At 37.1% G+C, this 25488-nt stretch overlaps 1 protein-coding gene across 1 annotated transcript in view; it reads right to left on the minus strand.

Annotated features, from left to right (window-relative positions):
- LRP2 (LDL receptor related protein 2) overlaps positions 1-25488 on the minus strand; it is a 231935-nt gene that overhangs the window by 171729 nt on the left and 34718 nt on the right. The window contains exons 2-4 of the mRNA XM_054476935.2: positions 20738-20845; positions 18729-18851; positions 7253-7369 (exon numbers count right to left, since the gene is read on the minus strand). Of these exons, the coding sequence (XP_054332910.1) occupies positions 7253-7369; positions 18729-18851; positions 20738-20845 (348 nt within the window). The remainder of the gene's footprint in view (positions 1-7252; positions 7370-18728; positions 18852-20737; positions 20846-25488) is intronic.

Consider the following 25488-nt stretch of genomic DNA (forward strand, 5'->3'; position numbering starts at 1 on the left):
GATGCTGTGCTAAGAATTAAATTAAAAGGCAAACAAAATTACAAGTGAATTAGCAATTCCCACAGCATTTTATTAATCAATCCATACAAAAATAATTATTGCACACCTATAGTGTGCAAGGTACTAAAGAATGAAATAAAATCCAATTTCTCATGGAACAGACATTCTGTTTGGGAGAGTGAAATTACAGCTATTAAAGTAAATGTCACAATGGGAAAAAAAGTTGCAAAAATAGAGCTGGGTAAAAGGTAAAGAGTAACTGGGGAGTAGCTCTCTGAGAAGTGATATTTGAACAAGAACCATTAGGCTTAGCATAATGGCAGTCATTGGTAGCATTGAAAGAATATTTTCAGGAGACTGGTGAAGATGAAGGACTATTTTCAGTGGGTTCTAAAAAAAAAGGACAATCAGTTGGATACATTACATATGTAAAAAAAAAATTTTAAAGAAAGAAACAGGACAAGGATAAATGGAAACAGCCATTAACGTTAATGCTAGGAAACTCTGTTGTAAAAGGGAGCAGGGTAATTGGCAACAGCTAAGAGGGATCTTAGGATCTTTTTAAAGATGGGGGATATTTATAACATCCTTGTATGATGGAAACTAAATAAAAGAGAGTTTTCTCTCCTTCCTCCAGGTTTCAGGGCTCTGAATCCTATCTCAACTGTGAGAATGCTAAAAAGGCACATCCGTGATGTGACAGGTAAGATGGGGTCCTTTTGAGAGTCACCTGCTTCTTCTTTCTGGCTTCAGGGAGAGAGAGAATAGCAAGGGCAAAGCTCGTTGGGCAGCTTAAATGTGGAACTGAGTTTGAAGAACATGTTCTTCATGCACCCTCACAGTCCACAAAATGACTTTAACCATCTTTTTTATTCCTCTCCCACTGTTCCCTCAGCTGGAGTTTCAGCAGTTAAAGATATAAAGAAAAATGTTTAAATTCTAAAGAGCAGAAAGTCAATAGAAATAAAACTTCTGGGACAAAGCAGCCCCAGTTGCAGGCAGACCAAATACTGCTGATTACCGGCAAGAAAGCCTTCATTGTAACGGGATTTTACCCTTTCTTTGGCATTCCTAAGTAACAAAAGAGAAGTGCTGCAAACCAACGATAATTAGCAATAGTTTTATTCACACCAAAATCATTCTAATATGGTGCTTGAAAAAGCAAAATAATCTTTTCACTTAACAGAAAAAAACTGTACTATTTTTGAGCAACTGAAAGTCACATCAATATATTAATTGAATGACCTATAATTGCTGCATTGTTCTGATGTTTATCTTAGACCCTGCATGAGTGGTTTTTCCTTGATGCTAATCCCATTAGAAGTAAAATGGACCGCAGTTTTGAATCTCTCTGTTCCTTTAAAAAAAAAGTTAATTGACAAGCTGTTTAATATGAGATGCCATTTTACAGATGACCAGATTGAATAATAAAAGAACTAAGGGGGAAAATGAGCTTTTACCTGTTTTGCAGCTTTATATATATATATATATATATATTCAGAAATTTTTCTAAATGGGTAAAATAACCACCAATACCTTATGCACATAAAGACGAAGCAGACAAAAAGACCAAATGCAATAAGAATCTCTCATACTATACCACATTTATCTCAAAAATAATCTTTTTATTGAGACCTTAATATCCTCCCCTTCCTCACCATCTCGACCATTCTCTCACCTCCTCTCTCCCTGCCTGCCTCCCTGAGAGGACTCTTACACACCACTCTTTGTTCTGTAAAGGAATGCCTGGAATGGACACAAGGTACTCTGTCTTGGAGCTCAGTGTCTTGATTTTAGAAGCTTGAAAGGGTATGAACTACAACCTAGAGGTCTGGAATGACAGGCAGGGCTACAAACTACAACATCAAGCTCCCTAATCCTTTTGAATATTGGAGGGAGGAATTGAGTCCTTCTTTGGAGCTTTTCCAACATCCATTACTATTTTTAGGTGGTTTCCAGGTACCTAATATATTCATTCCTATAGGCCATTCTATTTCTGAGAAATAGAAAAACAAAAGCCCCATTCACAGGCTAATTCTAAGTTTGTCCACAAGTAATGATTTCCATGCATCATCACTGCAGAAATAATAAAGTGTCATGTCTCATGAAGATGATTTCTGGCTAAGCCTCATTTAATCTTTGATCACATGAAAACATTCTAATTTAAAGCAACTAATAACAGCTGTTATATATCTAATGCAACATTTAAAATAACTAAGTACTGCTATGACTAAATGGATTTCAGCAGTGATCATCAATGGCTACTCACATCACAGACAGCTAGCTATCCTGTGTCTCCTAATGAAAACACACAGATTTATATAAAAAGTACTCTTGCCTTCCCTTGTTTCCCCCCAAAGAAAATCCTTGCACCTGTTCAGTCCCCTAAATCAGTGGTTCTCAACTGGATGATTTTGCTCCTGGAGGACATTTGACAACGTCCAGAGACATTTTGGATTGTCACGACTGGGCAATGCTACAGACATCTAGTGGATAGAGGCCAGGGATACTGTTAGACATTCTACAACGCACAAGAAAGAACCGTCCGGTCCCAAATGTCATCAGTGTGAAGGTCGAGAAACCCTGCTCCAGGTCTAGCTACTAATTGTCAGGAAATACAGAGGACAGAGAACATGTTAAAGGACATCAGGGGACACAATGAACACAAGCCAGACTGTGGGAAACTCCAGGACAAGTGACCTGGGTTTTTTTTTTTAACAAGTACATTGCAAGGGGTAAAGAACAGAAATAGAAGGAAACCCCACAAATTGAAAGGCTTACGAGACATATCAACTAACTTGAACATAAAGATTTTATTTGGACTTTGATTTAAATAATAAAACTGTAAAAAATAACAAGATGATTGGGGAATTTTAAAAACTGACTCAATATCTGATTATTTTAAAGAAGAGTTGTTTAATTTTTAGGTGTGATAATGATATTATGGTTATGTTTTAGTCCTTATATTTTAGAGATAAATACTGAAATATTTACAGGTGGAATTATACAATGTCTAAGAAATACTTCAAAATAATGGGGAGAATAAAGAGAATAAATAAAACAATATTAGTTATGAGTTCATCATTGATGTAATTGAGTGATGCATACAAAGGGGTTTACTATACAATTCATGCTTCTTTTGTATATGTTAAAAAAAAACTTCCATACTAAAAAAGGCTTAGACAATAATATGTAAAAATAATCAAATAGCTAAGTAACCTTTAAACAAAAATAAGTTATAAATTTCTATTCCTAAAGCAAAATCTTTAAAGAGCACAGGCATATGGTTTAGACCTGGGTTAAAATCCTGGCTCCCCTACTCTTACATCTTGATAATCTTTACAATCTCTGTAAAACAGAGCTGGTCCTCATACCCACCTTGCAGCATTGATGTGAAAAGTGGGTAAGGTGGTGGCTGGTGCTCGGTGACTGGCAGTTCTCTTTCCCACTTTCCACAAGAACTTTAAACAAAGAAGGAAAACAAAATGGGATCACTCCTGCAACCCATCCCCTATACTAGCATTTTCTAAGGACTTTGATCGAGGCCATTCATTTCCTTCTTGTATATATCTGACTGTGACCAGATCAAAGCACTAACAAAAGAATAAGAAGATTCTTTTCTACATTTCCTCTGATTTGTGAGAGTTTTTTTTTTTACACTCCTCCATAAATGAAACTTAGCAATAAATAAACAAGGTAGAGGGAAATAGGAAAGAACGCCTCATTGCAAAATCCCTTATATGCATGTGATTCATTTTAGGCCACAATGTGCCCTGAAGGGTTCATGACTTGTATGATTCCAGAAACAGTAAGCCAAATTTGGTGTTCTTTCCTTAGTGAATCATTATTTCACCAACTATTTGTACTTAAATTTTTTTAAATTAAAAAAAAACTTGATTAAAAATTCCTGCCCAGATATAATAACTTATAAAGCTCACTTCCTCTGCTTCATTCCCTTTTACAGCAGCTACTTGCATATCCATATCCTGCCAGGTTTTTGCCAGAAGGTTCATTGGCAAAGTTGTGAGCCGGTTGTATTAGTGACTTTAGTCTTGGCTGCAAACATTCTGTTTCAGCTGACTTTTATTTTCCCCAAAGTAGCAGTTCCTTTAGTCCCACTGCATTTGCAATAAAGCACTCATTTTCATCTACTTGCAAATAAGGGATAAAGACACAGACTTTTGGCTGGTGGTACAGGCCTCTGGTGGTCTCTTAACTTGTATAAGATAGGACTTTCTCCTTCTGTAAATAAAGCCCTCCATGAAGAGCAATCACCAGACTTGGAACTAGAAGACAAATTAAGCCCTATCTCTACTATACAACCTCGAACAAGTCACTCTTCTCTTTGAAGTTTTTGTTTATTCATAAGAGATTATAATAGTGCCTGCCCTATTGTCCTCATAAAGGAACCTAATAGTAACAACTAGAATTTATATAATGCTCTGAAATTTATAAAATGCTACAAAATATAACATATGGTTTATCATTATTATTAATCAAAAATATCTTCTTCATTTGCCTCAATGAAGAACCTACTGTGTGCTTTACAAAGCACTGAAAGGAGAATCTTTGACCCCTGAACTTGCTATTCTATGGCATCCAGACACACGCTACCATCTCTAAACTTGCCAGAGTTTAGTCTAAATTCTTTGCATAATTTCCAGAGTGAAGATAAATCCAAAGTGGAAACACTGTAATCTCTTTCAAAAAATAAAGACACATGCACACGTATGTTTATTGTAACACTATTTATAATAGCAAAGACTTGGAACCAACCCAAATGCCCATCAATGATAGACTGGATAAAGAAAATGTAGCATATATACACCATGGAATACTATGCAGCCCTAAAAAGGAATGAGTTCATGTTTTTTACAAGGACGTGGATGAAGCTGGAAGCCATCATTCTCAGCAAACTAACACAGGAATAGAAAACCAAACGCCACATGTTCTCACTCGTAAGTGGGAGTTGAACGATGAGAACACATGGATACAGAGAGGGGAACGTCACACATGTATCCTAGAACTTAAAGTAAAATTAAAAATAAATAAATAGATAAATAAGAATATTTCAGATGAAAATTAGAACAGAACTGTACTAGGAACTCTGCTAGGAAATGGAGAGACAACGACAAATAGCACAGACGCTTCTCTCAAAGAAAAATAACGTGCAAGGGAGAAAGCACTGGAGAAGGGTCGTTTTTAAAAATGCACCATGTGGTCATGGTATGGACGGAAGCATAGGTCTTACTTTTGCACATATACAAGTATTTCTTCCATGAACACTATAGTCTGAAAGGTACAGTGACTAGAAACAATTTGCTTGCCATAATCAATGTATGTTAGCTCCTACCCTAGTCACGGCACCATATTGGAAAGTTTAGCAAAATTTACACAAGATAGTTCTTTTATCAGAAAGCATAAAACAAACCACTTGTATCAAAGGAAGGAATTTAGAGACAATCCAGAGAACTAAAATTAAATCAAAATTATAAAACAATAGAGGAGATATCCCATGAGAATAGGCTAAAACTTGAATCTTCAGTTGGAGACATAATAACTGAAAAGTTTATGATCAAGATTTCTAAGGTACACAAAAATCTGCTCACCAATTAATGGAATACTGGGATAATTCCTTGAAGTTTGAAATATAAATTTAAGAGCAAACAAAAGGAAGTACAGTCAGGCACCGCGTATGGCTCTTTCGGTCAACGACAGACTGCATGGACTACATGTACTACAATGGTACCCTAAGATTATAATAGCATATTTTTGTTGTACCTTTTCTATGTTTACATATGTTTAATACATAAATACTTAACATTGTGTTCCAATTGCCTATAGTATTTAGCACAGTAACATGGTGTGCAGGTTTGTAGCCTAGGAGCAAGAGTATATGCCTAGGGTATATACTGTTTACCCTAGGTGTGCAGTAGGCTATACCATCCAGGTTTGTTTAACAACACTCTATCGTGTTCACACAACAACAAAATTGCCTAATAACACATTTCTCAGAATGTGTCCCCCTCATTAAATGACACATGACTATATCTTTATACAGCACATAGTAAATTTATGAAATGCAGGAGTGCACGAAAAGGCCTGTCAGAAATATATATTATATGTATATATTAAAATATACATATATATTAAAAACTCAAGGAACTTCTGGAAAAATTCATAAATGATAGACTTGTAAGAACTTTTAAGAGAAACTAGGGGCCAGACACACTGGCTCATGCCTGTAATCCCAGCACTTTGGGAGGCCGAGGCGGGTGGATCACCTGAGGTCAGAAGTTCAACACCAGCCTGACCAACACGGTGAAATGCCATCTCTACTAAAAATACAAAAATTAGTCGGGCGTGGTGGTGCATGCCTGTAATCCCAGCTACTCGGGAGACTGAGGCGGGAGAATCGCTTGAACCCAGGAGGTGGAAGTTGTGGTGAGCCGAGATCATGCCATCGCACTCCAGCCTGGGCAACAAGAGTGAAACTCCTTCTCAAAAAATAAAAAAATAAAAAACAGAAAGAGAGAGAAACTGTGGTATGTCTGAGATTAAAGACAATTATATGGACTATAGGACTGACACAGCAGACTAATTCCTATCTTCCCATATCCTAACACTTCTATATAAGCCTCAAAAGAGGAAGATTGTTCTTTACTTACCTGTTACTACATAATGAACCATGATTGCACTTTCTTATTTTGGTGTGGTAATATTTATACATTATACATAGAATACTATGATTTGTATGTCTTATTTTGTGGTGATCAGTCACAAACAGATATAGTATCCTGCTGTTATAGGAAAAGCCATTTTCAAAATGTAACACTTTTCCAACAGTAATCTGAAAAATGTTGAGTTCATAAAAGCAGGAAAACTAGTGAGAAATTTGTCCTAGAAACTTACTATAGCTGTGTAATAACAGTTAAAATTTACCAAACTGGATTCTGTACTCAATGTATTTAATTATCCTTCCTTTTGGAATCTATGTTCATGTTAAAAGTTTCTTACTATAAAAAATACAGAAACTTGATGCACTAAGGCAGGACACTCTTAGAATGTCTTGTTAAAAATAGACTCTTATCAGAACATCACCCCTAATCCACAAAAGAATCTGCCAAGAGATTGCAATAACAAGAGGCGTATTGTAGGCATTTATGTCCATCAACAAATCTAACAAATTGATTAAAATGCCAAAGGGACAAGGGTGAAACCAAATACAGTGCAAGGACTAAAACAGACTCACGGCAGTCATTCTCGTCAGTTCCATCCGGGCAGTCTCTGACGTGGTCGCATCTGTATTCACTTGGGATACACTGACCGTTGGAGCATGTTATCTGATGACTTGAGCATGTACTTTGTGCTGTGAAGAGAAAAAATTATTACTTAATTTATAATTATTGCTAGACCAGACTAATCTATTGGCATTAACAAGGATATTGGAAAGCATAAAGTTCATAGGGACACAGGGTAAAGTACCCGGCTACCACCAAGCTGAGCTTACAATGCAAAAGCAGTAGTATAATATTATCAAAATGCCCAGAGAATAGTGTCCACACTTAAGCATGCTATGTACACAATTATGTTATCGACATGTGTGAAGAATAGAATACAGATTTTAAAACTATATGGTAAAAAGGTTAATGAAATAAAAATTTTGTAAGTATAGGTATTAACCAAGGAACCCCAACCCACCCATTGAAATCCTTGTATAAACAAGAAGGAAATATACCAAACCTTTAATAGCAGTTATTCAAGAGTGGTGTGAATATGAATATGAGTGGTTTTTTAATTTTTTTCTATATACTTTCCTTTATTCTATAAACTGTCTACATTGACCATGTATCAATTTTATAAAGAGAAAAAAAATTTAAGCTAGCTTGATTTTATCCCATGTTGATTAGTATAGGTGAAAGCAGGGCATCAGCAGTTCATCAAATTTGCCTCCAGATAAAACAGATAAAATCCAGTGAACTGATGCCCGCAAGCATGACGTGAAAGCTATCCTGTAAATCTGAGGCAGGAATTACCATAACACGGTAACATTATCTTATCCTGGGATGTTAAATTGTCTACATACAAAGAGCTTTGGGGGAAAACGTGATCCTCTAAAAAATATAATATAATCCCCTAATGGAAGAAAGAAGGTTTGCTCTCAATTTTTACAAAGCTTCTTTTTTTTATAATTCCTTTTTTTATTATTATTATTTTACTTTAAGTTCTAGGGTACATGTGCACAGCGTGCAGGTTTGTTACATATGTATACATCTGCCATGTTGGTGTGCTGCACCCATTAACTCGTCATTTGCATTAGGTGTATCTCCTAACGTTATCCTTTCCCCCTCCTCCCACCCCACGACAGGCCCCAGTGTGTGATGTTCCCCATCCTGTGTCCAAGTGCTCTCATTGTTCAATTCCCACCTATGAGTGAGAACATGCGGTGTTTGGTTTTCTGTCCTTGCGATAGTTTGCTGAGAATGATTGTTTCCAGCTTCATCCATGTCCCTAGAAAGGACGTGAACTCATCCTTTTTTATGGCTGCATAGTATTCCATGGTGTATATGTGCCACATTTTCTTAATCCAGTCTATCACTGATGGACTTTTGGGTTGGTTCCAAGTCTTTGCTATTGTGAATAGTGCCACAGTAAACATACGTGAGCATGTGTCTTTATAGCAGCATGATTTATAATCCTTCGGGTGTATACCCAGTAATGGGATGGCTGGGTCAAATGGTATTTCTAGTTCTAGATCCTTGAGGAATCTCCACACTGTCTTCCACCATGGTTGAACTAGTTTACAGTCCCACCAACAGTGTAAAAGTGTTCCTATTTCTCCACATCCTCTCCAGCACCTGTTGTTTACTGACTTTTTAATGATCACCATTCTAACTGGTGTGAGATGATATCTCATTGTACTTTTGATTTGCATTTCTCTGATGGTCAGTGATGATCAGCATTTCTTCATGTGTCTGTTGGCTGCATAAATGTCTTCTTTTGAGAAGTGTCTGTTCATATTCTTCACCCACTTTTTGATGGGGTTGCTTGATTTTTTCTTGTAAATTTGTTTAAGTTCTTTGTAGATTCTGGATATCAGCCCTTTGTCGGATGGGTAGATTGCAAACATTTTCTCCCATTCTGTAGGTTGCCTCTTCACTCTGATGGTAGTTTCTTTTGCTGTGCAGAAGCTGTTTAGTTTAATTAGATCCCATTTGTCAATTTTGGCTTTTGTTGTCATTGCTTTTGGTGTTTTAGACATGAAGTCCTTGCCCATGCCTATGTCCTGAATGGTATTGCCTAGGTTTTCTTCTAGGGTTTTTATGGCTTTAGGTCTGACATTTAAGTCTTTAATCCATCTTGAATTAATTTTTGTATAAGGTGTAAGGAAGGGATCCAGTTTCAGCTTTCTACATATGGCTAGCCAGTTTTCTCAACACCATTTATTAAATAGGGGATCCTTTTCCCATTTCTTGTTTTTGTTAGGTTTGTCAAAGATCAGATGATTGTAGATGTGTGGTATTATTTCTGAGGGCTCTATTCTGTTCCATTGGTCTACATCTCTGTTTTGGTACCAGTACCATGCTGTTTTGGTTACTGTAGCCTTATAGTATAGTTTGAAGTCAGGTAGCGTGATGCCTCCAGCTTTGTTCTTTTGGCTTAGGATTGTCTTGGCAATGTGGGCTGTTTTTTGGTTCCATATGAACTTTAAAGTAGTTTTTTCCAATTCTGTGAAGAAAGTCATTGGTAGCTTGATGGGGATGGCATTGAATCTATAAATTACCTTGGGCAGTATGGCCATTTCCATGATATTGATTCTTCCTATCCATGAGCATAGAATGTTCCTCCATTTGTTTGTGTCCTCTTTTATTTCATTGAGAATGGTTTGTAGTTCTCCTTGAAGAGGTCCTTCACATCCCTTGTAAGTTGGATTCCTAGGTATTTTATTCTCTTTGAAGCAATTGTGAATGGGACTTCACTCATGATTTGGCTCTCTGTTTGTCTGTTACTGATGTATAGGAATGCTTGTGATTTCTGCACATTGATTTTGTATCCTGAGACTTTGCTCAAGTTCCTTATCACCATAAGGAGATTTTGGGCTGAGATGATGGGGTTTTCTAAATATACAATCATGTCATCTGCAAAGAGGGACAATTTGACTTCCTCTTTTCCTAATTGGATACCCTTTATTTCTTTCTCCTGCCTGATTGCCCTGGCCAGAACTTCCAACACTATGTTGAATAGGAATGGTGACAGTTTTCAAAGGGAATGCTTCCAGTTTTTGCCCATTCAGGATGATATTGGCTGTGGGTTTGTCATAAATAGCTCTTATTATTTTGAGATAAGTCCCATCGATACCTAATTTATTGAGAGTTTTTAGCATGAAGGGCTGTTGAATTTTGTCAAAGGCCTTTTCTGCATCTATTGAGATAATCATGTGGTTTTTGTCTTTGGTTCTGTTTATATGATGGATTACATTTTTTGATTTGTGTATGTTGAACCAGCCTTGCATCCCAGGGATGAAACCAACTTGATTATGGTGGATAAGCTTTTTGATGTGCTGCTGGATTTGGTTTGCCAGTATTTTATTGAGGATTTTTGCATTGATGTTCATCAGGGATATTCATCTAAAATTCTCTTTTTTTGTTGTGTCTCCTCCAGGCTTTGGTATCAGGATGATGCTGGCCTCATAAAATGAATTAGGGAGGATTCCCTCTTTTTCTTTTGATTGGAATAGTTTCAGAAGGAATGGTACCAGCTCCTCCTTGTATCTCTGGTAGAATTTGGCTGTGAATCCGTCTGGTCCTGGACTTTTTTTGGTTGGTAGGCCCTTAATTATTGCCTCAATTTCAGAGCCTGTTATTGGTCTATTCAGGGATTCAACTTCTTCCTGGTTTAGTCTTGGGAGGATGTATATGTTGAGGAATTTATCCATTTCTTCTAGATTTTCTAGTTTATTTACATAGAGGTGTTTATAGTATTTTCTGATGGTAGTTTGTATTTCTGAGGGATTGGTGGTGATATCCCCTTTATCATTTTTTATTGTGTCTATTTGATTCTTCTCTCTTTTCTTCTTTATTAGTCTCGCTAGCAGTCTATCAATTTTGTTGATCTTTTCAGAAAACCGGCTCCTGGATTCATTGATTTTTTTGAAAGGCTTTTTGTGTCTACATCTCCTTCAGTTCTGCTCTGATCTTAGTTATTTCTTGCCTTCTGTTAGCTTTTGAATGTGTTTGCTCTTGCTTCTCTAGTTCTTTTAATTGTGATGTTAGGGTGTCAATTTTAGATCTTTCTTGCTTTCTCTTGTGGGCATTTAGTGCTATAAATTTCCCTCTACACACTGCTTTAAGTGTGTCCCAGAGATTCTGGTATGTTGTGTCTTTGATCTCATTGGTTTCAAAGAACATCTTTATTTCTGCCTTCATTTATTTATGCACAGTAGTCATTCCAGAGCAGGTTGTTCAGTTTCCATGTAGTTGAGCGGTTTTGAGTGAGTTTCTTAATCCTGAGTTTTAGTTTGATTGCACTGTGGTCTGACATACAGTTTGTTATAATTTCTGTCGTTTTACATTTGATGAGCAGTGCTTTACTTCCAACTATGTGGTCAATATTGAAATAAGTGCGATGTGGTGCTGAGAAGAATGTATATTCTGTTGATTTGGGGTGGAGAGTTCTGTAGATGTCTATTAGGTCCACTTGGTGCAGAGCTGAGTTCAATTCCTGGATATCCTTGTTAACTTTCTGTCTCATGGATCTGTCTAATCTTGACAGTGGGGTGTTAAAGTCTCCCATTATTATTGTGTGGGAGTCTAAGTCTCTTTGTAGGTCTCTAAGGACTTGCTTTATGAATCTGGGTGCTCCTGTATTGGGTGCATATATATTTAGGATAGTTAGTTCTTGCTGAATTGATCCCTTTACCATTATGTAATGGCCTTCTTTGTCTCTTCTGATCTTTGTTGGTTTAAAGTCTGTTTTATCAGAGACTAGGATTGCAACCCCTGCTTTTTTGTGTTTTCCATTTGCTTGGTAGATCTTCCTCCATCCCTTTATTTTGAGCCTCTGTGTGTCTCTGCATGTGAGGTGGGTTTCCTGAATACAGCACACTCATGGGTCTTGACTCTTTATCCAATTTGCCAGTCTGTGTCTTTTAATTGGAGCATTTAGCCCATTTACATTTAAGGTTAATATTGTTATGTGTGAATTTGATCCTGTTATTATGATGTTAGCTGGTTATTTTGCTCGTTAGTTGATGCAGTTTCTTCCTAGCATCGATGGTCTTTACAATTTGGCATGTTTTTGCAGTGGCTGGTACCGGTTGTTCCTTTCCATGTTTAGTGCTTCCTGCAGGAGTTCTTCTAAGGTAGGCCTGGTGGTGACAAAATCTCTCAGCATATGCTTGTCTGTAAAGGATTTTATTTCTCCTTCACTTATGAAGCTTAGTTTGGCTGGGTATGAAATTCTGGGTTGAAAATTCTTTTCTTTAAGAATGTTGAATATTGGCCCCCACTCTCTTCTGGCTTGTAGAGTTTCTGCCAAGAGATCTGCTGTTAGTCTGATGGGCTTCCCTTTGTGGGTAACCCGACCTTTCTCTCTGGCTGCCCTTAACATTTTTTCCTTCATTTCAACTTTGGTGAATCTGACGATTATGTGTCTTGGAGTTGCTCTTCTCGAGGAGTATCTTTGTGGCGTTCTCTGTATTTCCTGAATTTGAGTGTTGGCCTGCCTTGCTAGGTTGGGGAAGTTCTCCTGGATAATATCCTGAAGAGTGTTTTCCAACTTGGTTCCATTCTCCCCGTCACTTTCAGGTACACCAATCAGACGTAGATTTGGTCTTTTCACATAGTCCCATATTTCTTGGAGGCTTTGTTCATTTCTTTTTACTCTTTTTTCTCTAAACTGCTCTTCTCACTTCATTTCATTCATTTGATCTTCAATCACTGATACACTTTTTTCCAGTTGATCAAATCGGCTATTGAAGCTTTTGCATGTGTCATGTAGTTCTCGTGCCATGGTTTTCAGCTCCATCAGGTCATTTAAGGTCTTCTCTATGCTGGTTATTCTAGTTAGCCATTCGTCTAATCTTTTTTCAAGATTTTTAGCTTCTTTGCAATGGGTTTGAACATCCTCCTTTAGCTTGGGGAAGTTTGTTATTACCAATCGTCTGAAGCCTTCTTCTCTCAACTCGTCAAAGTCACTCTCCATCCAGCTTTGTTCTGTTGCTGGTGAGGAGCTGCGTTCCTTTGGAGGAGAAGAGGTACTCTGATTTTTAGAATTTCCAGGTTTTCTGCTCTGGTTTCTCCCCATCTTTGTGATTTTATCTACCTTTGGTCTTTGATGATGGTGATGTACAGATGGAGTTTTGGTGTAGATGCCCTTCTGTTTGTTAGTTTTCCTTCTAACAGTCAGGACCCTCATATGCAGGTCTGTTGGAGTTTGTTGCAGGTCCACTCCAGACCCTCTTTGCCTGGGTATCATCAGTGGAGGCTGCAGAACCGCAAATATTGCCGAACAGCAAATGTTGCTGCCTGATGGTTCCGCTGGAAGCTTCGTCTCAGAGGGGCACCCGGCTGTATGAGGTGTCAGTTGGTCCCTACTGGGAGGTGTCTCCCAGTTAGGCTACTTGGGAGTCAGGGACCCACTTGAGGAGGCAGTCTGTCCGTTCTCAGATCTCAAACTCTGTGCTGGGAGATCCACCAGTCTCTTCAAATCTCAGTTGGAAATGCAGAAATCACCCATTTTCTATGTTGCTCACACTGGGAGCTGTAGACTGGAGCTGTTCCTATTCGGCCATCTTGGAACCTCCCTCCTCTCCCAAAGCGTGAGGATTTGAATGCCACAATACATATTGATTCATGTTTTTGTCCATTAGTGGTCCGTGGGTATCTATAAAGACGTCCATTTTAGAGTCCATAGGTATCAGTGTTCTGCAAAACTGTCAGGGATCCAAGGCTCCCAGCCTACAGAGCTTCTTATACTTATATATAGTATAGATATTTAGGTTCAGCAAAACTTGGTTTTCTGATAAAATTAGATCTGTTAAGGAATCTACCACCAAAACTAAACATGAAAAACCTTTTCAAACGACAAGTAAACCTGGCACAGTGGCTCGTGCCTTTAATCCCAGCCATGGGAGATTGAGGCAAGAAGATCACTTGAGGCCAGGAATTCAAGACTAGCCTGGGCAACATAGTGAGATCCTTATATCTTAAAAAAAAATTAAATTTAGCTGGGCACAGTGGCTCACTTCCAAGTAGCTGTAGTCCTAGCTATTTGGAAGGCTGACGTAGGAGGATCACTTGAGCCAAAAAAACTTCTCTTTTTATTTAGTTAGAGTGAGCTATAATTATGCCACTGCACTCCAGCCTGGGCAGCAAAGCAAGACCCCTGTCTCTAAAAAAAAAAAAAAAAATATGTAAAAGATGAGTAGACGGTGACAGTTTTCAAGGTGGTACTTGAAAATTCAAACATATAAAAATTATCATGTGATAAGATATAATAATTATAAACCATAATTAACACCCTTCTCCATGCTTAATTGATTATATCTTCTTTGTCATTTTGTTCCTTCTTTCTGTTTAATTAATAAAATGGTGTCTTATAATTCTGGAACAGCAAACAAAATTTTTCAAGTCAGCCTACTTCTAACACTAAATAATTTCATATTTTCTCTAAGTACCTTATACCTGTGGGTCCAATTTTATTTCTATTAATAAAGGCAGAATAGATAGATTTTTCCAGAAGGCACTTAAGTGTCTGAATTCTGCCCATGGCAGAGGCACAATTTTATCTGAAAAAGGTTAAAGAGATTAATACTTCCTCATTAAATTTCCAAATAATTTATTTAAGTATATATTGCCAATTTTCACATAAAATTAAAGAACTTTATTTTATTCCCGAGAAGGCAAGTCATGAGTTGTCTCAAACACAATATGAAAAGAAACTAGGTCAGGTATCAGTACTATTTCAATTACCTTGGCTTTCTTCTTTACATCAAGCCCAAATAATTCTAAATTTTGTGCTTAGGTTTTCAAAGGGCTTACGAAGAAGCAATTAAAAGCTCATTCAAATGTAGAGAGAAAACAAATTAAAATTATATAATTCCATCAACCTATCTAATGCTGAGATTCATCTATTCATTAATTACACAAACATCTGTTGAGGGCCTATAATGTACCCCACAGTATAGCAATATGGGGATCTGCAAATGAATAAGGCACAATCCCTACCCTCAAGAAGCTCATAGTCTTCTAGGGGACACTTTAAGGAGTAATTAGAAAACAGTTATGAAAGTGGATTATAGGCACACAGGGGTGATAGAACCATCAATCCAGGAACTTAATTCACTCTGGGATGGCAGCATGGATGCGGAAAGTTTCCTTGAAAAAGTGACACCTCCCTGGGTCTTAAAGAAGCAGCAGTCAGGTAGGCCAAAAGCAAAGAAGGACTGTCTAGCACCGAGCATTCAGCATTCAGGCAGCTTGCACGGAGACAAAAGGCTAGGACACAGCATGGCACACCCACAGGAACTGAAAGCACTGCTATGCCCAAGTGGCCACTTCAAGACAAAAATAGCAAATGATAGACATAGGAAAATAAGCACCAGTCACATCTTAGAAGCCACTGTAAACCGTGTTAGGGAATTGGAACTTTCTCCTGGAATTAATGGAGAGCTACCAAAGAATCTTAGTTAGATCAGCATCAGTGTCAGAGAGAATCTAAGGATCCACAGGACTGGAGGCAGGGAGGCCAACCCAGAGACTACTGCCGACACCCAAATGAGAGATGTTGGCAGTGGGAGCAGAAATAAAGAGATGGGTCAGACATGGTGGCTCACACCTATCATTCCAACACTTGGGAGGCCAAGGTGGGTGAATCACTTCAGGCCAGGAGTTGGAGACCAGCCTGGGCAACATGGGAAAACCCCATCTCTAAAAAAAAAAAAAAAAATACAAAATTAGCCAGGTATGGTACCATGCACCTGTAGTCCCAGCTACTCAGGAGGCTGAGAAGTGGGAGGACCATTTGAGCCCAGGAGGTCAAGGCTACAGTGAGCCATGATTGTGCCACTGCACTCCAGCCTGGGCAACAGAGCAAGACCCTGTCTCAAAAAAAAAAAAAAATCTGTCCTTGCCAAAAAATAAAAAATAAAAGACAGAGAGAAATGAAGAGATTAACTTTAGAAATATTTATGAGGCAAATTAGGCAGGAGTTGGTGATTCAATGTGGGCAGTGAAAAAGAGGAAGGAATCAAGAATAACTTCCAAGTTTCTAGTGTGGGTGCCTAGGGGATTGTGATAGCCTTTTCATGTTAATTGATTATATCTTTCATGTCAGTTACAGCGATCTTTCTTCTTCATCTAATAAAATACTTTCATTATGAAATATGTTTCACAAATTCAACAAGTAAGAGAGCCTCCATCTGCCTATTTCCAATAGTTTAAGACTGATTTTGTATTTTCTGCCAGTGCCTCATAGTGGGTTAAATGCTATTTCTATTAATAAAGATAAAATATGTAGACTAGCAAATATAGAAGGAAAATCCAGTTCAGGAGGGAAGATGATTATTTTCAGTTGGGACACCTTGAGTTCAAGGCACCTTGCAGAGGTCCAAAGGTAGTTGAGTATACAAGACTCAAGTGTGGGCAAAAATCTGGGTTGTAAACACAGATTTAAGTCTCATCAGGCCACAGAGCATCACTAAAATCATGAGAATGGTGAAACTATCCTGAGAGTGTCTAGAATGAGAAAAGCTGCTCAGGGCAGGGCTCTGAGCAACACAAATACTCAAGGGCTGAGTAGAAGAGGAAAATAAAATGGAATGACCAAAGCAGCTCAAAAGAGAGCCAGGACTGCTGGGAGTCATGGCAGCCAAGGGAGTGGTGTCAAGAAGGAGGAATGGTCTCCAGAGTCAAGTGCAATCAAAACGCCCATCCAGTGTGACAAGGAAGGAAAACTGCCCATTGGCAATCAGGAGTTATCTGGCAACTTTAGTGAACACAGAGGCGGCATGTTTTGTTTGTGGTTAAAAGATATCTAATGGAGAATTTGTATATCATTAAAAATGGGAGAATTGCCTTATGAAATCTATAGTCATTTAAAATGATACGCAATATTGTTTTTAAATGACTGCTATAAACTTATCTCCAGTCTCTTTTCCCAAGCAGTTGCCCTTAGTAGTTCCAATCCCCTCTGTAAAGTATTATTATTAGCAAAGGGTCATCCACCACACATTGAATCGCAAAATAAAGCTCAGCTTTCTTCCCACTCTGTGAGAGGAGTAAGGGAAAACAGACTCAAAACTATATAGCCTAAAGATGAACAACCCATCATTTATGCATTTAGTATCTATCTATTAAGAACCTCCTCTCTGCCTGAGAGAATGTCAGGCCTTCAGGATGCAAATTTTGAGACTTGAGCAGCTTTTATGCAATCAAGAAAGGCCAATAGGATAAATATGGCAGAGCAAAAAAGTGAGGAAAAACTGGATAATATTTCTGAGCTGGGAATTAATCAACCCTGGAACAACCCTACAGTTAAGCTTCTTATTATGTGAGATAATAAATCCCCTTTTTGTTTAACTTTTGTGAGTTGTGTTTTTTTTCCTTGCAGCCAAAAACATCCACAATGATATAAGAATGATTTTAAATTATACAAATATCCTTAATAGAGAAAGGAATGGAATGATACATATGATAGACAAATTGCTCATAGGTCGCCATCTTATATTTACCCAATATTACTCTCATCTGAAATTATTTTCAGGCCAGGCATGGGGGGCCATGCCTATAATCCCAACATTTTGGGAGGCCAAGGCAGGAGGATCACTTTAGCCCAGGATTCCAGACCAGCTTGGGCAACGTAACAAGATCGTGTCTCTACAAAAAATTTAAAAATTAGCTGGGCATGGTGGTGCACACCTATAGTCCCAGCTACTCAGGAGGCTGAAGCGGGAAGATTACATGAGCCCAGGTGTTTGAGGCTGCAGTGAGCTGTGATCACACCACTGCACTCCAGCCTGGATGAGAGAGTGAGACCCTGACTCTAAAAATAATAATAAAATAAAAATAAATAAAATAAAATTATTGTTAGACCTATTAAAACAGTCTTTTCCAGTTTGATTCCAAAGAAATTAGAATTTAAAGGTTTTTTCCAGGTTACTGAACCAAACCCCCTCAACGTCCAGGGATGCCGCAGTTGCCAAGATCCGCTTCATCGCTACTATTTTCTTTCTTGTTCCAACTCTCCCTATGGTGGCTGTGGCAGCAGTCACTGAAGTAACCACCAAGAAGCCCTCCAACAGATCTACCTACTTCCACTCAGTCAAAAAGAAGAGAATTTAATATTGGGGCAGAAGGGGTGGAAGGTTTGAATACAAAGTATGCCACAGAGCCAAAGGACTCATTCAGCTGTCAACCACACACATGAAGACACCAAGCTATACACTCCAATAAATATTTGGTTTCTTTCTTGAGCATAACATAATCAAAATTAAAGACTGGGAACCTATCTCATTTCTGAATTGCTGGGGTATATTCATAATTCTTCAGTACATCTATACTTTCAATATCATCCAACCGCTGAATGAGATTGCTGGCATAGGTTCTTTTATGATTTAAGGCCCTGCTCCACATTGATAAAGAATCATCCCATTGTGTGTAACCTCTTTGCGACAGGTTGGGTTTTAGATGTCCACAAAGCCAAAGCAAGATTCCTCTCCAAACACTTACAGCAATCTTGACGTTCATCTGAGCCATCATCACAGTCTTGATCTTGGTCACACACCCAGGAGTTGGGGATGCATTGTCCCTCACTCTGGCACTTGAAATAGCCCTGCTGGCAGGTCACAACAGCTAAAACAAACCAAGAGGACTCATTATGGCAATCATCCTCCCCATTATACTAGCAAGCAATGCTTGTTCCCGAAGAGCGTATCATGTCAACTCCTGCTCAATTTATTTGAAGGCAAATAGTAAACAACCCTTATACTAGAGTCTGTGGACACCAATCAGAGTTCACCATCAAATAAGCTCAGCAACAGCATCACAACAAACTCATGAACCAAAGCAACTTAAAAACACAGAGAATAAAACAAACAGCACACATACACACAAATTATGGTAAAGGTGTTAGATTAAAAGCTTCATTCAAGTAAACATTAACTGTGAGTTACTGTTAAACTATTTGTTTCATAATAACTAATAGTAAAGTATCATGATGAACTGGAAAATTCATGAGATTTGGGAAAGAAAACCCAGAATCAAATAATTATTATTTCCATGATTTACTTTCTTTAAGCTCTTTGGCAGGTTCTCTGAACCTCAATGTGTGCATCATAAAATGGGGATTATACTCATCTCACGGTTTGTTGTGAAAAATAAGTTAAATAATGTATGTGAAAGCACCATGTAATGTTACTTGCTGTCACTATCGTCATTGGTATTGTTGTTATTGTTATTATTTTTACAGGTCAATAAAATATAATACAGGTAACGATCTCTGAAGAGTTGTCGGCATAGCTGTTCACTTATTCCTTTACCCCAGATACACTGCGCTTGCCTTTTTGCTTTTATTGTTTAATCAAACTGAACTCAGTAAGCCCAGAGGAGGCAAATAGTTAGCACATGATTGTGTCTCTACAAATATAGTTTAGTCCCTTGTTCAAAGTGCAGTCCACAAACTAGCAGCATCAACATCAGCAGGAAGTTTATAGAAACGCAGAAGCTCAGGTCCCACCTCAAAATATGGAATCCAAATTTGCACTTTAATGAGCTCCCAGGTGATCTATTTGTGCATGAGCGTTTGAGTAGCACTGTACAGAACCCCATCCTTACCCTTCCTCCCATTTTCAAATGCGTTGTCATCTAAATGACACACCAAAGTTTGACTGCTATGGTATGCCATAAGATGGCCAACAATTCAAAACAAAAATTTTTCACCTGCTTTCCTGATTTTTGAAAGATAACCCTCATTAGTTCACCTGCTAGGATGAAGGAAATTGCAGATGTATGATTGATCACCTATGGGAAGTTGGGAAGAGCAATGGGATCTGTGCATAGACTTACCAACTGTAAGAACTTTAATAAATGACTTAACTTCTCCAAGTCTCAATTTACTAATCTGAAACCAACCTCAGAAGATTAGTGAGAAAACTAAATGACAAAATGAATGTGAAAGTCATTTTATAATTAATTAGATTTGAGGTTTATTACATTATCATATTTTTTAAATTTTTTAAAACTAGAATTTTTTAAAAACATAAATCACACTAACCAATTCTGTGATTTCTTTATGGTAATTCACACAAGTTATTCTACATCCTTTGCATAAAAATGGACTCCTCTTTGACTTACAAATCACAGTAGTTCAGATAACATTATTTTTTGTTTGTTCTTGTGGGTACACAAAATTCACAGAGTGAATATCAGAAATAATCACTTACAGACTCCGGAAAACTGCACCCAAATATGTTTCCATATCAAAGTTGTGGTCAAGGGATAAGAGTGAGATAGAAACTGATGTTCTATCATCAATGTGAATTGAACCCCTACCTCAGAAGGGAGTGAAATTATTGTTAATGCCATCAGTTCTCTATTCAACCACACAGATCTCAAAAGACTTGGGCCCAGCCCTGGCTCTGTCACTAAAAGACATAGCTCTTCTCTTTGTTACAGCTGAAATCATCACGAAGCACTTATGTTACTCAAAATAGAACTTAGCCTGGCCCCTCCTCACTTACCGCAGCCAATTTCATCCGCGTCATCTGAACAGTCTTTGGTCCCATCACACCTCCAGTCTGCAGGGATGCAATGCCCACTTCCACAGCGAAAATGCGCACTGTCACATTCTGCAATAATAGACAGAAATTTTAAAAACTTATGCCATGCAGATATATAACTGAAGAAACATAAATTTTTGATAAAATGAAAAATTATTCAACTAGTTAGATAATCAAAGAAATACAAATTAGAAAATTAGGAAAACATTCTCCCAATGATAATATAAAAATATTTATTTGAACATCCGTGGGAGGAAAGTGATTTTCATACACAGTTGATTAGTGTGTACCTTGATGGAACTCATTGGGAAAGCAGTTTGACAACATGTATCTTGCTTTTTAAAAATACTTGATCTTTAATTTAGTACTTTTACTTCAAGGATTTTTTTCCTAAGGAACTAATCGAAGAAGGAGACAGATTTATGTATAAAGATTTTCATCACAACATTATTTATAACAAAGGAAGTTGCAAACCTCCTAAATGTCCAACAATAAAAGGATTAAATTTTTTTAATCTCTATATTGACATATTAGTAACTTATAAAATGGTTATGGAGAAATTCTAAGTACTTAGAGAAATACTTATAATTTAATGTAACAAAAACAAGGACGTAAATTTTTACTGATAACAGAGTTACATATGCAAAAAAAAAAAAAAAAAAAGCATAAAAAAGACCAGAATGTTAACAGTGGTTATCTCTGATTGATAACATCGTGAGTAACTTTGCATTTGCTTGACTATACTTTTTTGAGTCCTTACCTTATTTTTTAAGTGATTTTTTAATTACTAAATCATATACAGCAAGTTATGGCCTTTCATTCTTAGATTCAGACTAATATTTTGTCTTAATTTTTAAAAATTAAATTATAACTTGCCAGATCTATAAGCTCATCTCTGCAAACAAATTTTTTAAACCAAAGAGCCAAAAACAAAACAAAACAAAATCTCTGCAGCCAACAAGAGTATACAAACTTGACACCAAAAGTTGACACCCCAAGTGGCAGTGATAGTCCCTAATGATACTGGAAGGACAATATAACTTAAACAAGCTCACTTCACTGAACTAATATATCCTGTGATTTTCCTAGGTCTCCCCAAGGGACAAAGTTCCCCAAATACCTGACCAGTGACCTTCCCAAGCATTATGCGCCACATAGAAAAATTTTTCAAAGAAAGCAGCCACTACCAGCCCCACTTAGAGAAGACTCAAAATTATTTTATTCTTTCACAAACCCACAGGATAAAGGAGCAATTTTTGCAGTTGGAAGAATAATTATATCTTCCCCATGTATTTAAGCAATCATGCTAAATTACCCATTTCAAGTTTTGGCTAATTAACCGAAATTAGGTAAATATACAGATCAGTTACCTACTCCTAAAATAAATAAGCAATGTGCTATCCTGATTTGTGTAAATGCAGGCATATCAACAGCGTGACATAAACATAGTTAAGTGATCTATTTCTAGGGTATATAGGCTACTTTGTTCATGGAATGTTCAAATCTGATTGTCTGGTAGTGACATCCTGATTTATAATGTATGCTGCAAATGGTCAGAAACTTTGCTTGGCTAAATGGTGGTACCGAGTGGTACAGGAGTACGTACACCCAAATACCTTCTATAGACTAATGCATGATGGTGGTTGGTGGTGCAGGTCTGGGGTTGGTGGTGCAGGTCTCTTATCAACTACCTTTAAAACACAACAACCTCCCTTGCAAAAATGCCCCTAAGGAATGTACAAATTCACTCTGGAATCCCAGAACTTCTCATTGGATTTTGTTCTACAAAGCAATATTTCCATGGGAGATTAGGGGCTTTGGAGGTTTAGCTATTAACACAACATATATTAAATCACTTTCATCAATTAGGTCTATTGTTAGTAATCCAACATAATACATTTCTAAGTTCAGTACATTTGTCTCCCTTAGTATCTGAGGTTGTAAAGGTAGTATCTTCTGGTTGAAAAATTATAACAATCATAAAGAACAGTCCTCTTACAGACAGTTTCACATTGCTATGGAGAAAAGAAAAGTATAAACTTAGAGACTGAGTATTTAGGAGGAAATTATCAGAACAATATATATTGCCTGTTTTGAAAATATATATAATTAATGCTATTTCTTAAGCAACTTTTATTACAAGTCCCATTTTTGAGGAGTGGGGTGGGGGGACTTGTTTGTTTTTGCCAAGCTAAAATACCAAGTTAAACACATCATGAAAAGAACACAAAATAGAGACCCCAAAGTCATTTTATAAAATACTTCAAAGTCAATTATTTAAAATCACACATGTAAAAAATGAAACTGCTGGGGAAATGTTGCAATTAAGTAATTTTTATAGGTAGTGATTTTCACACTTGATCTTCTCACTTCATTATCTAATATATCAAATCCAAGTTACTCAATTTATCAACAGATCTATAATTCATTTGTCAAATTCACCTTTTCAGTAGTAACTTCAACGCCTGTTTATAACTCCCAAATGACTATTGTTTGGAAATATCTCTCCAGAAAAAACAAACTGATACTTTATCATTGCTGGGTGACCTCTCAGCAATCAGCCAAAATGCTTCACTGGCCTCAGAAGCTCATTCTCTCATAAAGGGAATATGTGTTGTTTAAAAATAAACCAAAAATAAACCACTAGTGAAAAGGTCTAGATTAGGTCTAATAACAATTGCAGGTGCCCTGACTTCAATTAGTCTATATGCACTTTATTTCGAGTGTTTTGTTTTAAATAAGTAGTCTTTACTCACAAGCCTTCCAAAAGTTTTATCTAGATATTATCTACATTTTGTTATTTATTTGAAGTTTTTTTTTTAAAAAAAAAAAAAAAAAAAGCTAAGAGAATGATTTCATACTTTGGAGCCACCCACAGGGAGAAAAAATAAAATCTACATACAGCCAGCTTTAAAACTTTGTTCAGAAAATAGTCTCAAAACTGCCATATTCAACCAATCCAGTTTTAGCCAAGAAGCAATCTTGCAAACAATCATTTATGTAACTTTAAAACATTCTCCAGGAGCCTCTCTGGTTTAGGGGTTGCCTGATTTAAAAAAAAAAAAAAAATCGCTCTAGTAAAAACCAAGGAGGAAAGGAGGAAAATACAATCCGCATTGAAATAAAAACCTTTTGTTAAGAACCAGGCAATCGTCACAAAGGAACCATCAGAACCAAATGAACACCCTATCTCTCCAGCACTAGCCCCTGCCTGTCCCATGAATCAGAATAGATGGTGCGAAGATGAAAAGAAGTACTCATATAGCACTTAAATGGCACGCACCATTCTAAGTGCTCTGCCAACATTAGCTCATTTAATCCTCATAATAACCCTATGAAATAGACGCTGTTATTATGAATATTTTGCAAATAAATAAATCGAAGCACAGAGCAATTCGGTAACTTGCCCAACATCCAATAGCAAATATGTGCATAGCAAGGATTTGAATCTGACAGTTCTGATTCCAGCATTTGTGCTACTTGACCACTACTCTATGTTCCCTTTCATCAAAAAAAAGTTTATTCCACTAAACTCAAGAATGAATGTAAAAATCTGATTTTTTCCCCCAAAGCTGCTCTCAATTAACATTAATTGAGTTCATTATTGGGCTGGCATAGAATCCATAATGCTCATATACTTCAGTTGGAGAAAAAGAGTAGTTTACTTGGTGACTAACATAGCATTAAAAAATTATTGGGCTTAGGAAAAATTGCAGCAATTGAAAGCAATGCAAAAAAATTTAAGCATTTTGATATCGGTAGTAAAATTTATATTAGACATAGGAATAAACTTGTTTTCCAACCTCATAAAGAGCCCAAATCTAGGGAAAAAAAAAAAAAAAAAAGAGTAATCCTTTCTTCATATGTAGCCATATCCCAAGCTTCCTGGGTAAGTGTTGGACTAAGAATGTGTTAAGATAAGATATTAGAGTAACAGATAGCACCCAGAGAAGAAAAGTCATTTGCCTGTTTGTTTTCCACAGCAAGGAACAACGCTGGATTGAGAACATTCCTCTGTGTCATTTACAGCCTCTGGCACAGCACCGGGTGCTTATGGAATAGCTAATGCATGTTCGTCAGGAAGTGTAGAATTCTCTTTGTAAAACTCAGCCTGCTGAGACCATTATATATCAGAGATATAGAAAGCTATCAGAGCAAACAATGAGACTTTAAATAGAAATTTACCATCTTAAATCCATAGAAAGAAAAATGGAATCTGGAATAACCTGAAAAAAGAGGAATATCTAGAATTTTTTTAAAAAAAAAAGAAAGAAAAAAAATTGAGTCATATTAATAGCAGTTTCATTCTTTTACCCTTTCCTTGTAAGTTTCTTTCTCCTTCCATAAATTCTCTTCTTATAAGACAAAGGCAAGTGGTAGTCAATGGAACATTGTCCAAAGTTAACAGAGTAAGGTAATTTCTATGGCAAATCCTATTTCCCCACTAGATCCTCTTAACACATGCTGGTCCTTCCAAACACTTGGTCTACCTGAGGAGGTACAGTCCTCTTTTTAAAAATGTGTATGAGTAAATCAGATTTTAATAGTTCCACCTTCACTGAACTCAGAGAAACAAACAAATTTAAGAGGCAATTCCTTAAACTTATCCATAATTTTTGCTTCACTTTTTCTGTACTTAATTTTGATTCCTTTGGTATTGATAGACATACTTCTGATATTCATAAGTTGGCTGACAGTTCACTACAATTCCC

This window comes from Pongo pygmaeus, chromosome 11, assembly GCF_028885625.2.
Source record: "Pongo pygmaeus isolate AG05252 chromosome 11, NHGRI_mPonPyg2-v2.0_pri, whole genome shotgun sequence".
In the NCBI taxonomy this organism is placed as follows: Eukaryota; Metazoa; Chordata; class Mammalia; order Primates; family Hominidae; genus Pongo; species Pongo pygmaeus.